The sequence below is a fragment of the Lontra canadensis genome, unplaced genomic scaffold, assembly GCF_010015895.1.
Source record: "Lontra canadensis isolate GAN:19392208 unplaced genomic scaffold, GSC_riverotter_1.0 scaffold93, whole genome shotgun sequence".
Lineage (NCBI taxonomy): Eukaryota > Metazoa > Chordata > Mammalia > Carnivora > Mustelidae > Lontra > Lontra canadensis.
Window position 1 is genome coordinate 5362137 of NW_022631087.1, and position 13453 is coordinate 5375589.

General features: G+C 45.9%; 1 protein-coding gene across 4 annotated transcripts in view; it reads left to right on the plus strand.

Moving 5' to 3' along the window:
• Positions 1-314: 314 nt before the first annotated feature.
• The window catches only part of HMGXB4 (HMG-box containing 4), a 31732-nt gene continuing 18593 nt past the window's right edge, over positions 315-13453 (plus strand). The window contains exons 1-5 of one of the 4 annotated variants that reach the window (XM_032836538.1): positions 318-391; positions 4991-5089; positions 5744-5892; positions 6137-6215; positions 6981-7936. In XM_032836538.1, coding sequence (XP_032692429.1) covers positions 5059-5089; positions 5744-5892; positions 6137-6215; positions 6981-7936 — 1215 coding nt within the window. In that variant the 5' untranslated portion in view covers positions 318-391; positions 4991-5058. Of the gene's footprint in view, positions 392-4990; positions 5090-5743; positions 5893-6136; positions 6216-6322; positions 6438-6980; positions 7937-13453 lie in introns of those variants that run through there. The other 3 variants (XM_032836539.1, XM_032836541.1, XM_032836540.1) reach the window with 3 other exon arrangements.

Here is a 13453-nt window from a genome sequence, read left to right on the forward strand (position 1 = left end):
TGGAAAGAACGTTCATTAAGAATCAGAAGACTACCTGTGTGCAGTTGGGCAAGTCACTTAACCTCTCTGAGTCTGTTTCTCATCTGCAAAATGTGACCAAACCTACCTCACAGGGATGCCGTGAGGATTAAACGATATAATGTTCAGAAAGCTTCCAGCCCAAGCCTGACCGCTCCGAAAATGCTCAGTCAACTCGGGTTCCCTGGCTCAGCCAGCGGCGCGCTTCTTTCGATGCGCTCGGCACTCCGTCAGGAGCGGGATTCCCCTTCCCCAGCCGGAGCCTGCGCTCTGGGCTCGACTGAGGCTCCCTGGCCGCTCGCGCTTTTCTCTCCTTCTCCAAGATGGCGGCGGTCGGCGGCGCTGAGGCGGGATCCGGGCGAGCCGAGTGAAGGTAGCGGCGAGCGGAGCCCCCACGAGGCCGGCCTGGGCCCCCTCCCCGAGGCGGCAGCGGCCCCGCCCCGCCTCCACCCGCCGCTTGGGCCCGCGACACCGCCGCTGGGGCGCTTCAGGCCCGGTGCGGCCTAGCCCAGAGGCCGAGCCGGGGACTGGAGTAGCGGCCGCAGTCCGCCCCCGGGAAGGGGCTGGAGCGGGCCGCCGAAGGAAGGCGGGCGGGAGCTGTTCAAATGGGGAAGGCGGGAAAGCTGCGGGGCCGGGAGGGGGCGTGCGGCCGCCCCGGGGGCCTGCGGGCACGGGGCGCCCCTCCCCCTGCCGGGGCCGTCTCCGCCCTCGGGGGCGCCGGGAGGCCGCCGGGGACGCGGGGACCGGGTCGGGGCCGCGGTGCGGCTCGGGACCCGAGGCGCCGGGTCCCTGGGCTGTCAAGGCGAAAGGGCCACGGGGTCGGTGCGGCGGGAGGGCAGGGCCCTCGGCTGGCTGGAGAGGATGCGAGGAGCTTTTTTCTTTTCCTCTTCACAGAGCTTTGTTGAACTAGCTGTTGCTGCAAAACGGCCGGGAGAATCCCACTGGTGTGCGTGAGGACCGCACAAGTGGTGGTCCTGGGGGCTCTCTGTATAAATAACCCGGTGTTGTGTGTCCTTTTTGCGGGCGACCCAGTTGGAACGTGCCTTCGTAGTGCGATCTCCGTACAGGCCCGTTTCCCCCCACAGCTATTACTTGTAGATTTACTTTATATTATGCATCAGAGGAGCACCATCTCCCCCTCTCTTTGCCGGTTAAGCAGGTGGCTGATTATATTCCCTTATAGCAGAACAAATTTAAAAAAAAAAAAAAACCTCAAAGGAAAGCCTGTTGATTGGACAAAGCTTGTCAAAATTTGTATTGGTGGGTTTTTTGGAAATGTGTGTTGTCAGCCGATCTGTGCGGTGGTCGTGGTTCCGCGTAGCTGCCTTGCAGTGAGAGGATTCAATCCCCGTCCCAGGCTTGTCGGGATCTCCGCAGTTTCCAGAGCTGGCAGGGGCTGTGAGTGCTGCATAGGTAGGTTCCTGGAGAAGGGAGTGGCAGGAATTCGGAGTCGCGGTGTTCTGAGATTGGAGATCTCTACGGAAATGACAGGACAGCACCTGCGCTATCCCAGAAGTAAACAGTAACAGCAACAATTTGGAAACTGGCAACAGCTGGATGTGCACCTTCCTTCCTTTTCCTACATGGCCAGGCAGTGGGAGTTCGTGGAGGGAGTGCTGGAAGAGAACCCCGACTCTTGAACAAGGCTCTCATTCCTGGACTAGACCCGGAATTCAGGATTTTGCTTACTGCTCAGATCAGGGGCTTAATATGTTCCCTCTTTTTCAACACTCATTTACATTCCGGAATGAAGAAGCTTGTTAGCCATTGCTGGGGCTCAGATTACCTCAAACAAATCACCTTCTGAAACTCTTTTTTTCCCCAATAATTATCATTTGGATCCGCAAGATAAGAAAGTACTATGCCTGATGATTTTCGCGTTTTCATGCATCACGTTGGTAATCCCGAAAGCTGTGCCTGAACAAAATGCTTTTCTACGCGTGGAACAGCAGCTCCGCCTCCCCTTTTTCAGATCCCGAAGAAGACTCCCAGAAGAGCCATTCAACAATTTGCACATTGCATGAGTACACGTTTTTTGGGATGGCATGTTTCTGGCCTCCATACCCAACATTAAATAATGAATTTTCACGTATGTTGTCATTTCTTAGCACACTAAGAGGAACATAATCGTAAAACTATCCCTGCCTCTTGAAGTTGACAACATTGAATTCTATATACTCCAAAATGATGGAATTCAGGAGAATGGGTTTTAATACCTGTTGTACTTTTGCCAACATTTAACATAATTATGGCCTCTGCTTTCTAATGTGAAAATCAAACCTACTGTTTTTCACTTTCGTTAATCCCACAATGCGCTGCCTAACCCTAAACTCTGAATTTACCATGGATGATATTCAAGACCTGGAAAGAATATCAGGGGGTCATTTGATCCAATATAAGTGTTGTCCTAACTCTGCCTTTCTTCCAAACTATTGCTTGAGACTTCTTTATCTGGTTTCATCTTTCCTTTATAAGTCAGCAACCAAAACTAACCCCTGAGCTGCAATAATAGTATATTGATTTTAAAGAACCTAAAAACTCAAGGTCCATCAGCCTGCCCAAGCTGTGAGTGGTGTAGTCCATTGCATTCAATTTCAGTTCTTTAAATTCTTGACTGTTCCAATTCTTTAGGGAACGGCCTTGCCTTCAGGCCCCGCTCATTTTTTTCTCTACAGGTAATTTAATCCTGTAATTTCTAAAACGCTTTACAGTGTTTTAATGACAATTTCAACAGCAGCAGGCGTAATTCCAATACATAGTGCTCACACCAGCACATGTTTTCTGTGTTGCCTGTGCCTCTGAAGATCAACTCCTGATTTCCTGTTCCTTTTCACAACTTTTTAAATCCACTGGTGGTTTTTCAGAGCAGTCAGTTAAGAGACCATGAACATTTTTTTTTGTGGTTCAGAGGTCACATCATGGTTTTCTTTCTCATACTGTCTTCGGAAATGCTTATTCCTGCTCTGACTGTTAGATTGTTCGATTCTGTTTTATATTAGTTTTGATGTTACTAAAAAGAAAGCTGGCCTGTAAGTCTTAGGGCCTGCCTTTGCTTCACTTAGAAGTGCATTTTCTTGTTGTTGACGACAGGTTAATGGCCATATTTATGACATTGAATGTTTAAGAGTATTTCCTTATCAAACATTCGTAGCCAAAATTTACTTGGCATGAAAACATTTAACTTCAGGTCTCAAGTTGTGGCATTTCTTGGCATTACCAGCCTATGAAAACTAATGGGACCTATATACGTTTTTTCTAATAAAGTCAGTATATTGTGCCAGTGAGAGGGCATAAGATTTTCAAATGAATGCACAGGATTCCCTATGACATTCCCCCTTCCTTCACCACTTTTGGAGTCAGCACCACTTGTGTGGAAAAGGGAGGGCAGTAATTTCTGTTTGAGAAAGTTGAGAATCCTGGGGCATGAAAAACCGGCTACATGATGTACATTGCCTCGTATTTCTACATGAGCTCTGACCTTAAATCCCCTTCATTTCCTATGAAAAGCCCTCAGAGCAAGCAGTTCTCTGGTTTATCACTAAAATAATTCAATCCCTTTGGTTTCTTTGCTTCATTCTAGATTCTCTTAGCTTTGACCAAGTCCATTCTTCCTTCTCCTTCTCAGGGAAGTGGAGAAATGCTTTTTTATGTTACTTTTCTTAACGTTCCTTGTAAATCATTCTTGGTAATTGCTTTTTCTCTTTATTTGTTCAACTTAGGCATGTCTGCATAGTGTATTTTATCTGACTTGTGCAATTAAACATTTTTTTCCTTTCATTTATTTTAAATGTAACTCTTAGGAGAGTTTCCCTTGTTTATCAGATTTTCTTTCACAAGAGTTACATACTTCAGTATTAACCATACCCACATGAAGGGACTGGCAATGTCTCACTGAAGAGCCCTTCAGCATTTCTAGATTTCCCCATATAGTGATGAAGGTAAAATAAAATGTAAATAAATAAGCAATCTGATCACCTTGTAAGTATTTCACTAACCGGATGAGAACATTTTCAATATATTTAGAATGTCATTCTTAAATTTCCTGTAAAGACTTCCTGTAGGATTTGTGACATTGTCTGTCCTTAAAGTACCTGAAGAACTTTACCTTAGAGTACAGTCTGTGTACTCTATGGCTGTGACAAGTCTGTGGCTTGTCATTATCAAAGTCAAAGTGACATATAAACTTGAATGTCCAAAAAAAATTTTTTAACAAATTCAAAATAATATTTAGAACATTTAAATTACAAGAATTCTTCAAATCAATGAAAACCTTAATAATCACAAAAATTTCACCACCAATGGACAAATGATAATTCCTATTTTCACCTAGCCTTTAAAAAAGGCCTGACAGCCTTGAAAGCTGTCATGTGACCAACTAATGTAAGAAGTGTCCTTGCTTTTACATGTCTACGGTTTTAAGCAAAGTCATATAGGCCAACAAAATGCATACCAAAAAATTACACTCTAAATGTCTTTACTATCCCTGTGATGTTATCATCACTTCTGTTTAAACTGTAATACAATAGATTTTAGCCTGTCACCGATCCACATGGTAGGACTTTATGGTCTGGAATGTTTGCTGTAATCTGTCTTCCTCTGCATCCTGCTTTATCTGTGCATTTTGTCACCATATTGAACCTGTCCCTCTGACTTAATGTCAGTATTTGCCATCTCACTGTTGTCAGTCCTGTTGGCATTTCAGGAATTCTCATTAATTTTGAGTTATTTTTTATTACATGGGAGTATTCTATATACTTCACCAAATCATAACTCTAACTCATAAATCAAGTCAAATTAAGCCCAGTACCACTTCCTGCAGTTTCAACCCCAATATATTTACAAACAGAATGAGGAGGTGACAAGACACTCCCTATATCTTGCTGCCCTTGGATCACTACGCATTTCCATCTGGAAGGTTGCTTCTCCACAGTGATTTCGCATTACAGGAGGGTTTTCCTTCTTTGTTTCTCAGACCTGGTCCTGTAGACTGGAAGGAGCCTGGACACAGTGACACATTCACAAAGGCCCTGCAGGACCGCCATGGCTTATGATGACTCCGTGAAGAAAGAAGGTATGACCCCTTAATCTGAGCAGCATTCCAAAGGGGGTTTCCTCTTCAATCCTTGCAGCCCATGGACATAGAGACCAGGACTGGCCACCACAGCCTGGACTCCCAAGTGATGGTCCAGAGCAGTATTCTGACACTCAGCCTCCACATCATCCCCCAGACTGGGCCCATGGAAGCGAAAACCAGGACAGGGTTCCAACCTGAGAGTCTGAAATATAAGTCTCTGTAGTCTATTGGGGCGATCCCCTGCAGCACTCGTGGTCCTTGCCAGCTCCAGTGTGCAGGAGTCTGGGGATAGGAATCACGTTTTGGACTCCCACAGAGCAGCACAGCACGTGAATCCTTATTCTTTTCAGCCTTACCTCTGCAAGTCTGTGTCCACCTGCCAAATCACAACTAAGAAACCATGTCTGAGGATGCGCACGGGGCCTTTGCATAGCGTGGCAGCATTGTTTCTTCAGGTTTGGTTCTTGTATTTGCAGCCAGGTCATCGAGAAATAGTCTTGTCCCCCTGGATCCTAGCCAAGTATTCCAGTGGACTTGTTGAGATGTGATTTTAACTTGGAAATGGAGGGACTGTTGCATTACATACGTGGTGATCTGGTTGTCACTTACTTGCCTTTCTCCTTTCCTTTCCCAAACGAATCTGGCTTTCAGATTGCTTTGATGGTGATCACAGCTCTGAGGACACGGGACTAGCCGCCGGCCGAAGCCAACGAGAAAAGAAACGTTCTTACAAAGATTTTTTAAGGGAAGAGGAAGAAATCGCTGCTCAGGTCAGAAATTCTTCCAAGAAGAAGTTAAAGGTAAATTCTAAACATAGGAGTTAGGAGAGTTTTTAACCATCTCACGTCCTGTTTCCTAGTACTTGAAGAAAGAAGCGTGTTTTTAAAACTTTAAAAGAGAAACATCGTTCGCTGTCTACTCTTAAGTTTTCCTGTGTTTTACTTTGTTTTCCAAAGTCAGAAATCAATGAACAAAATTGGTTCCAAACTGCTGTTGCCTCATCATCTTACTCAGTGGTCAATTCTTCTTCCTCTTCAATTCCAGGATAGTGAGCTTTATTTCTTGGGGACGGACACACACAAGAAGAAGAGGAAGCACTCCTCTGATGATTACTACTATGGAGGTAAGGAGGGGAAGGGGCAGCAGGTGGGATGAGCACATCACTGGTTCTTGGAGTCGGGGTAGGGGAGAGGGATCCAGATGTTGCTGACTCAGTGGCCTATTTAACAGGACAGTGGTTCTTGTTCTGAGTGCCGATAAACCAGTGTGAAGGAGGAGAGAGGTGGAGGGCTGGTATTTTGGAGGATTCAGCATAGAAGAACAGTCTTCATTTGTGATACACCAGGTACCAGGTTCCTTCTCCCCCCAATCATCCACTTATCTTCTGCCCATTGTTACCTAGCATCCCTTTTGCCATATGTAGTCCTGGGCCCTCTGGCCTGCACCTGTGGGTTACCTCTCAGTCCAGTGCCTATCCACTCAGAAGACCAGTTTTTCTTAGCTCTCTTATGCGCACAGCTGATGAGACTAACCCTTTCCTAGAACGGGCTTGTCCTGAACGTGGAAACAAATGACACTCTGTCTGCAGTGTAACCTAAATTGTAACTGCTCGTAATCCCGCAGCTTAGTCCGTTCTTCTGGGTCTCCCCTCTCTGGCTGCTATGAAGACTCAGTGAAGCGAACTCAGTGGCAAGAACTGTGTCCAGGGTCAGGCAACATCTACTGAGCCAAGAAGCACATGGGCATCATCAGGAATCAGTGGAAGGGCCTCCCCTCAAATCATTTCTCTTAGCCTCTTCCTCTTGTTAGTTGAGTTTTTTTGGTGAGAGAGGAAACTTGGTGGAAGTTGGTTTGTCGTGTGGACATTACTCTCTTTGATTATTTCCAGACCTTTCGTCTTTGGAGTCGTCACAGAAGAAAAAGAAAAAGTCCAGCCCGCAGTCTGCCGATACAGCCATGGACCTGTTGAAAGCCATCACCTCCCCGCTGGCAACAGGCTCCAAGCCCTCCAAAAAGACGGGAGAGAAATCCTCTAGTTCTTCAAGTCATTCAGAGAGTAAAAAGGAACACCACAGGAAGAAAGTAAGTGGAAGCAGTGGGGAGCTGTCCCTGGAGGATGGTGGTTCCCACAAATCAAAAAAAATGAAACCGCTCTATGTGAACACAGAGACACTGACCCTTCGAGAGCCCGATGGCTTGAAGATGAAACTGATTCTCTCACCAAAGGAGAAGGGAAGCAGCTCAGTTGATGAGGAGCCTTTTCAGTGCCCCTCTCAACAAGCGGCTGTGAAAAAATCCTCTAAGAAATCAGCTCGGGATGAGCAAGGTGCTTTACTCCTAGGACATGAGTTACAGAGTTTTCTGAAAACAGCCCGGAAGAAGCACAAGTCCTCCTCAGACCCACGTTCCTCTCCCGGCCCCGAAGGCTGTGGGGCAGATGGCTCCCAGTTCCCAGAATCCCACAGTGCTAACCTTGATCTTTCAGGACTGGAACCTATTCTAGTAGAATCGGACTCATCCTCTGGTGGGGAGCTAGAGGCTGGGGAGTTAGTCATCGACGACTCTTACCGGGAAATCAAGAAGAAAAAGAAGTCCAAGAAGAGCAAAAAGAAGAAGGACAAGGAGAAGCATAAAGAGAGGCGGCACTCCAAGTCCAAGAGAAGTTCAGGCCTTGCAGCTGCCACCGTGGGAGAGGTCGCAGTGGCACCCGGCCCTCCTCCCAGCGTCCCCCACCCTGGAGCTGCTGCCCCTCCCCAGCCACTGCCCAGCCTCCACACAGACGGGCATGGTGAGAAAAAAAAGAAAAAAGAGGAAAAAGACAGAGAAAGAGACAGAGGAGAAAAGGTAAACCATTTTTAAAGTGTGGTGGTTAAGAGATGATAGTAGTAAACAGACTTAGAATTAGGCAGCTGAGGTGAACAGCGGGGAGCATGGCGAGGCCAATCTGATGGGATGACGTGAGATGTAAAATAGGGCCAGTGGCCGAGTCTCTCCGGTGCAAAGACAGGAGCAACCTTAATTTTTCCTGGGTTTTCTTAATAGAGTTGTTCTCCCATCGTGTTAAGCGTAAGTTTAGGGATACCGTTGAACTTGGAATTCACAGAAGGAGCCAAACTTGGTTTCTTTCACTGAGCAGCGCTGTCTGCCTGGGCAATTGAGAGAGATGAAGAGGTATTCTCTGAGTTCATTCATCTTCAAAATGAGGAAAATAATGACCAAGTTCATGGGATAAGCTAGTGGCTTTGCACTAACCTCCGTAGGTCACTTACTGGTATGCTTCCAGGTGTCAAATGCGTGTTCTTTCACTATGTGAGTGCTTCCTGTTTGCTGGGCCCAGTGCTGCAGTGGGTGGAGAGAGGTGCAGAGCTGAGCAGGACATAGCTCCTGACCTCAGGGATCACGCTGATTGCTGAGGCAATAAGAAGGAGAAACCAGCCACCTTGGTTTAACTTCTTTCCTGCAACTCGAGAAATCTAGCAGTTGTACTTTAGGGACTGGTGACCATGTCATTAAAGGTTTTCTGTAAAAAATAAGCCACCCCCCCATTATCAAAGTAGTATATTAATTTTATAGAAATTTAGAAATTCAGAGTCGTGGAAGGAAAAAGGTCAGAAAGGTTAGTTTCACCACCTAAGGACAACCATTTTCTTCCCTTTTTTAGAGTTCTGCAAAATAAAATGTCAGATAAAGTCTGAAAGAGGAGCTACTAAAGAGAAAGTCAAGTGTATTAAGAATTTGGGAATGGCAGTTTCATTTCGGTCTGTAATTGAGGTGCAAGTTGTGTTTTCCACTGCAAAAAGTACCTATTTTTTTTTTTTTAAGATTTATTTATTTGGGAGAGGGCACACATATGTGTGCCTGGGCACACACAGGGTTGGGGGTAGAGGTAGGAGGAGAAAGAAAGCCTAAGCAGGCTCTGTGCTCCTTATGACTGTTGAGGGGCTCGATCTCAATGACCCTGATCCTGACCTGAGCCAAAACCAAGAGGCAGACGCTTAACTGATTGAGCCACCTGGGTGCCCCAAAGAGTGCCTTTTAAGTATGTATTTCTCCGAAATTAAAAACGAAACTGTACCTTCTGAGCCAAGAATGAGTGTGAGCATAAAGAACTAGATAGTCGGGGCGCCTGGGTGGCTCAGTGGGTTAAAGCCTCTGCCTTCGGCTCAGGTCATGATCCCAGGGTCCTGGGATCGAGCCCCGCATCGGGCTCTCTGCTCCGCGGGGGGGCCTGCTTCCTCCTCTCTCTGCCTGCCTCCCTGCCTGCTTGTGATCTCTCTCTGTCAAATGAATAAATAAAATCTTTGGAAAAAAAAAAAAAAGAACTAGATAGTCGGATACTAGGTCAGGTGTTAACGCATTTGTTTATTTGAAAATTGCTTCATGAAATCATGTATAGTCTGTGTAAGATTCTGCTTATCCTGAGAATTCCCATTCTAGTAATACATGAATAATGCCATAAACTAATCTTACAGTGCTGAATGCAAGAGGGCAGGGTGGTCAGAGAAAGCTTACCAAAGAAAACGGATTTCAGTGGAAGGGAATGCAAGAAGACAGAAAGATGTGTAGGTGGTCGCACAGCAGGACAAGTGATCTCTAGTCCTGCGTTTCTAACTGCCTGATAAATACTTCCACCTGGATGCCGTGGGTTCCCCAGACCTCTGTGCCCCTGATTAGCTCATCATCCAGCCTCCCAAACCTGCATCTCCTGCACCATCTGCTTCGGTGTCCCCTGTGTCCTTCTGGTCAACCCAGACTCAAAATTGTATGCTTAGAACAATTTTCCTCAATACTTCATTATAAAATTTTTCAAACAAAAAGCTTTGAAATCGGGGGCGCCTGGGTGGCTCAGTGGGTTAAGGCCTCTGCCTTCGGCTCAGGTCATGATCTCAGGGTCCTGGGATCGAGCCCCGCATCGGGCTTTCTGCTCGGCGGGGAGCCTGCTTCCCCTTCTCTCTCTCTGCCTGCTTGTGATCTCTGTCAAATAAATAAATAAAATCTTTAAAAAAAAAAAAAAAAGCTTTGAAATCGTAGTGGACACCATATGCCACCCAATGAATTACCATTTTGCTATTTGCTTTATCACACATCTGTCTGTCCGTCAATCCATCTTTTATAATGTATTTTGAAGGAAATTATAGCTATCATACACCCTCCCACACCCAAACACTTGAGCTTGCATGTCATTAACTTAAGTGCAGTATTTGTTTCCAGGGCTTTTTTTTTTTTTTTGGTGGAATTTACTTGTGCTCACATATACACACGTTTAGTATACCGTTGGGTGAGTTCTGACAATTGCACATACCTGTGTGACCAAACCTCTGTCAGAACATAGACATCACCATCATCAGAAATAGCATTCTCGTACCCCTTCCCAGTCAGTCCTCACTGTTCTGATTTTTTTCCAGTCTTAGAGCTTATTTTTCCATCTCCCTCTTCCCTGCTTTCCTTCTCCTCTGACTACATCCACTCAAAGCATTGAGTCTGATACTCTTTCTCCTTCATAACTTCCACGCCTTTATGTCCTCCATTACCACTGCCCCATCTTGGGCCTCATCCCTTGTACTTAATTAATAAATGGCCTCCTTTCTGTTTCTTCCCCAACGTAATTAGTACACATGGATGCCAGAATATTCTGAAGTACAATTTTAATGTGGAGAGTCCTTTGGTTCAGCATCTTTTTTTTTTTTAAGATTTTTTATTTATTTATTTGACAGAGACCACCAGTAGGCAGAGAGGCAGGCAGAAGGAGAGAGGAGGAAGCAGGCTCCCCGCTGAGCAGAGAGCCTGATGCGGGGCTTGATCCCAGGACCCTGGGATTATGACCTGAGCCGAAGGCAGAGGCTTTAACCCACTGAGCCACCCAGGCGCCCCTGGTTCAGCATCTTTAATGGATCTTTATCTCCTTCACTTTAGAGCGTGAGCTGCAGAAGGACCAGAATCGTGTCTATCATGCTCTCCACTTCATCTCCAGCCCTGACCCTGCAGTCTGGCCTGTTGTTCTTACTCCATAAATACTTGCTGAATGAATAAATACCAAAGTCTGAACCTTTGGTCAAGCATTCATAATTGTCTGGGATTTAGCCCTAAATCTCCCTTCTCGGCTCTACCTCTTAGTCTGCATTAGACGCGCTGTGTGGAAACCAAACTTGGCCCTTACACTCTTACCACTCTTCCTGTGCTTGTGTTTTTGTAGTGATCTTTGTTCTCTTTGATCAGTTTAAGCTCTGCCTTGCCTTCAAGACCTAATCACATGCCGCCTCTTCCAAGATATCCTGACCCTCCAGTCAGAATTACCTTCTGACCCCCCGTACACTTTCCTCTGGGAAGTCACTGCACTTACTGTCCCTTATGTTGGAGCTTTTTCTGTGCATATTTCATTTCCCCTCTTAAAGACTAAGCTCCTTAGGAACTGTTTCAGTCACCTTATTCTTACCTTCAACTCCTCACTGTCTTTGGTAGACATTTTGTGGTAGATGTCAAATGAATGAATGTACGGATGCAAACGTAAATATTGAAGAGGTAGGTCAGGAGCAAACTGTAAAGAGTCTGGAATTAAGGATTTGGCAGCACTCGGGGCTCACGAACAGGACTTAAATACGCTCTCGGCGATCATTTAGGAATAAAGTGATAGCACTGCAGCGGATGGAGGAGACTGAGGAAAGATTGTAACAGAACCCCCAGGAGGTTATTATAGCCTGAGGCTTCAGGTGCTGTAAAAGCCTGATAGAAACAGCTGAGGAGACAGATTCAGGAGAGGTTCTGAAAGCAAAACTGACAAGAGCTGGCTACAGGGCTTAAGTCTGGGAACACAGAAGCATTAATGAGTATGAAAATGGCCCTTAAGGTTTTGAACCTAGGTGCCTTGGAAAATAAAATTATAATCTCCAGTGTAGGACTTATTTATAATTCACGCATGTGGCTAGCAATTGCTAGTTACAAAAAAAAAAATGTATTTTTGTGTATAGCAAAAATTTTATTAGGAATCAGTATTTGATCATGACTGTTCGAACCTGAGGTAGTCATACTCGGAATGTAATCATTTATTCATCCAACAAGTATTTATGGAACATACACCATGTTTTTTAAAACCGGACCTGTGCATAAAAATTTCCTGTGGAGTTTGTTTTTTGGCTTTTGGGGTATTTTAGAGAGAGAGCACACATGCACAAGCAGGAGTGGGGATCTGGTGCAGAGCGAGAGGGAGAATCTCAAGCAGGCTCCAGCACGGGGCATAGTCTCATGACCCCAAGGTCATGACCTGAGCCAAAATCAAACACTTAACCAACTGAGCCACCTAGGTGCCTCATCCTGTGGAGTTTAAAAAAAAAAAAAAAAAAAATCCTTCTCTTGGTTTTGTTTCAGTAAAAAAGAGCTATCGAAAAGTCTACCTGGAGATAGGAAGGAAGGTTTCAGGAATAGCATTCCTCCGACTCCAGCAAGCAGAGATGGGAAAGCCAACTGGTAGGAACGCTGAAAACCTCTGTGTGCCCTTTCTACTTTAGGTCCTATGACCGGGACTGGAACAAAAATAGACAAGCAAGGGGGGCGCCTGGGTGGCTTAGTCATTAAGTGTCTGCTTTCGGCTCAGGTCATGATCTCAGGACCCGGGGATCGAGCCCCGCACTGGACTCCCTGCTCAGCAGGAAGCCTGCTTCTCTCTCTCCCGCTTCCCCTGCTTGTGTTCGCTCTCCCGCTGTCTGTCAAGTAGATAAATAAAACCTTTAAAGAAAAAAAAATAGACAATCGAGAAACGTGGTTGGTTTCGGAGAAGATAAGTCAGGTTAGATTTTAAGATGTGTCAGGAGGTTCAGCGTATCTGAAGTCAAGAGTGTGGGCTGGGGAGCCAAAGCACTTGGGCGCAGATCCTGGCTGTGCCACTTACAGACTCCGTGCTGTTGGCCAAGTTGTGTAATTTCTCCATCTAGAAGGCGTGGATGACAACAGACCTACCTGCTAGGCTTGTTAGAACCAGGGCCCTAATGTGTGCCAAGGCCCTCTGCGGCCGCAGCCAACTCACAGGGGCACCACTGGATGTTTTAAATATAGTAAATTTTCGGGGGCGCCTGGGTAGCTCAGTGGGTTAAGCCGTTGCCTTTGGCTCAGGTCATGATCTCAGAGTCCTGGGATCAAGTCCCGCATCGGGCTCTCTGCTCGGCAGGGAGCCTGCTTCCCTCTCTCTCTCTCTCTCTCTCTGCCTGCCTCTCCATCTACTTGTGATCTCTCTCTCTCTGTCAAATAAATAAATAAATAAATAAATAAATAAAAATCTAAATATAGTAAATTTTCAAGAGGAACAGCAGTGTGTGGCATCATCGGTCAGACAACCTTAGGAACTACTACCTCGAGATAGTTCATGGTTGC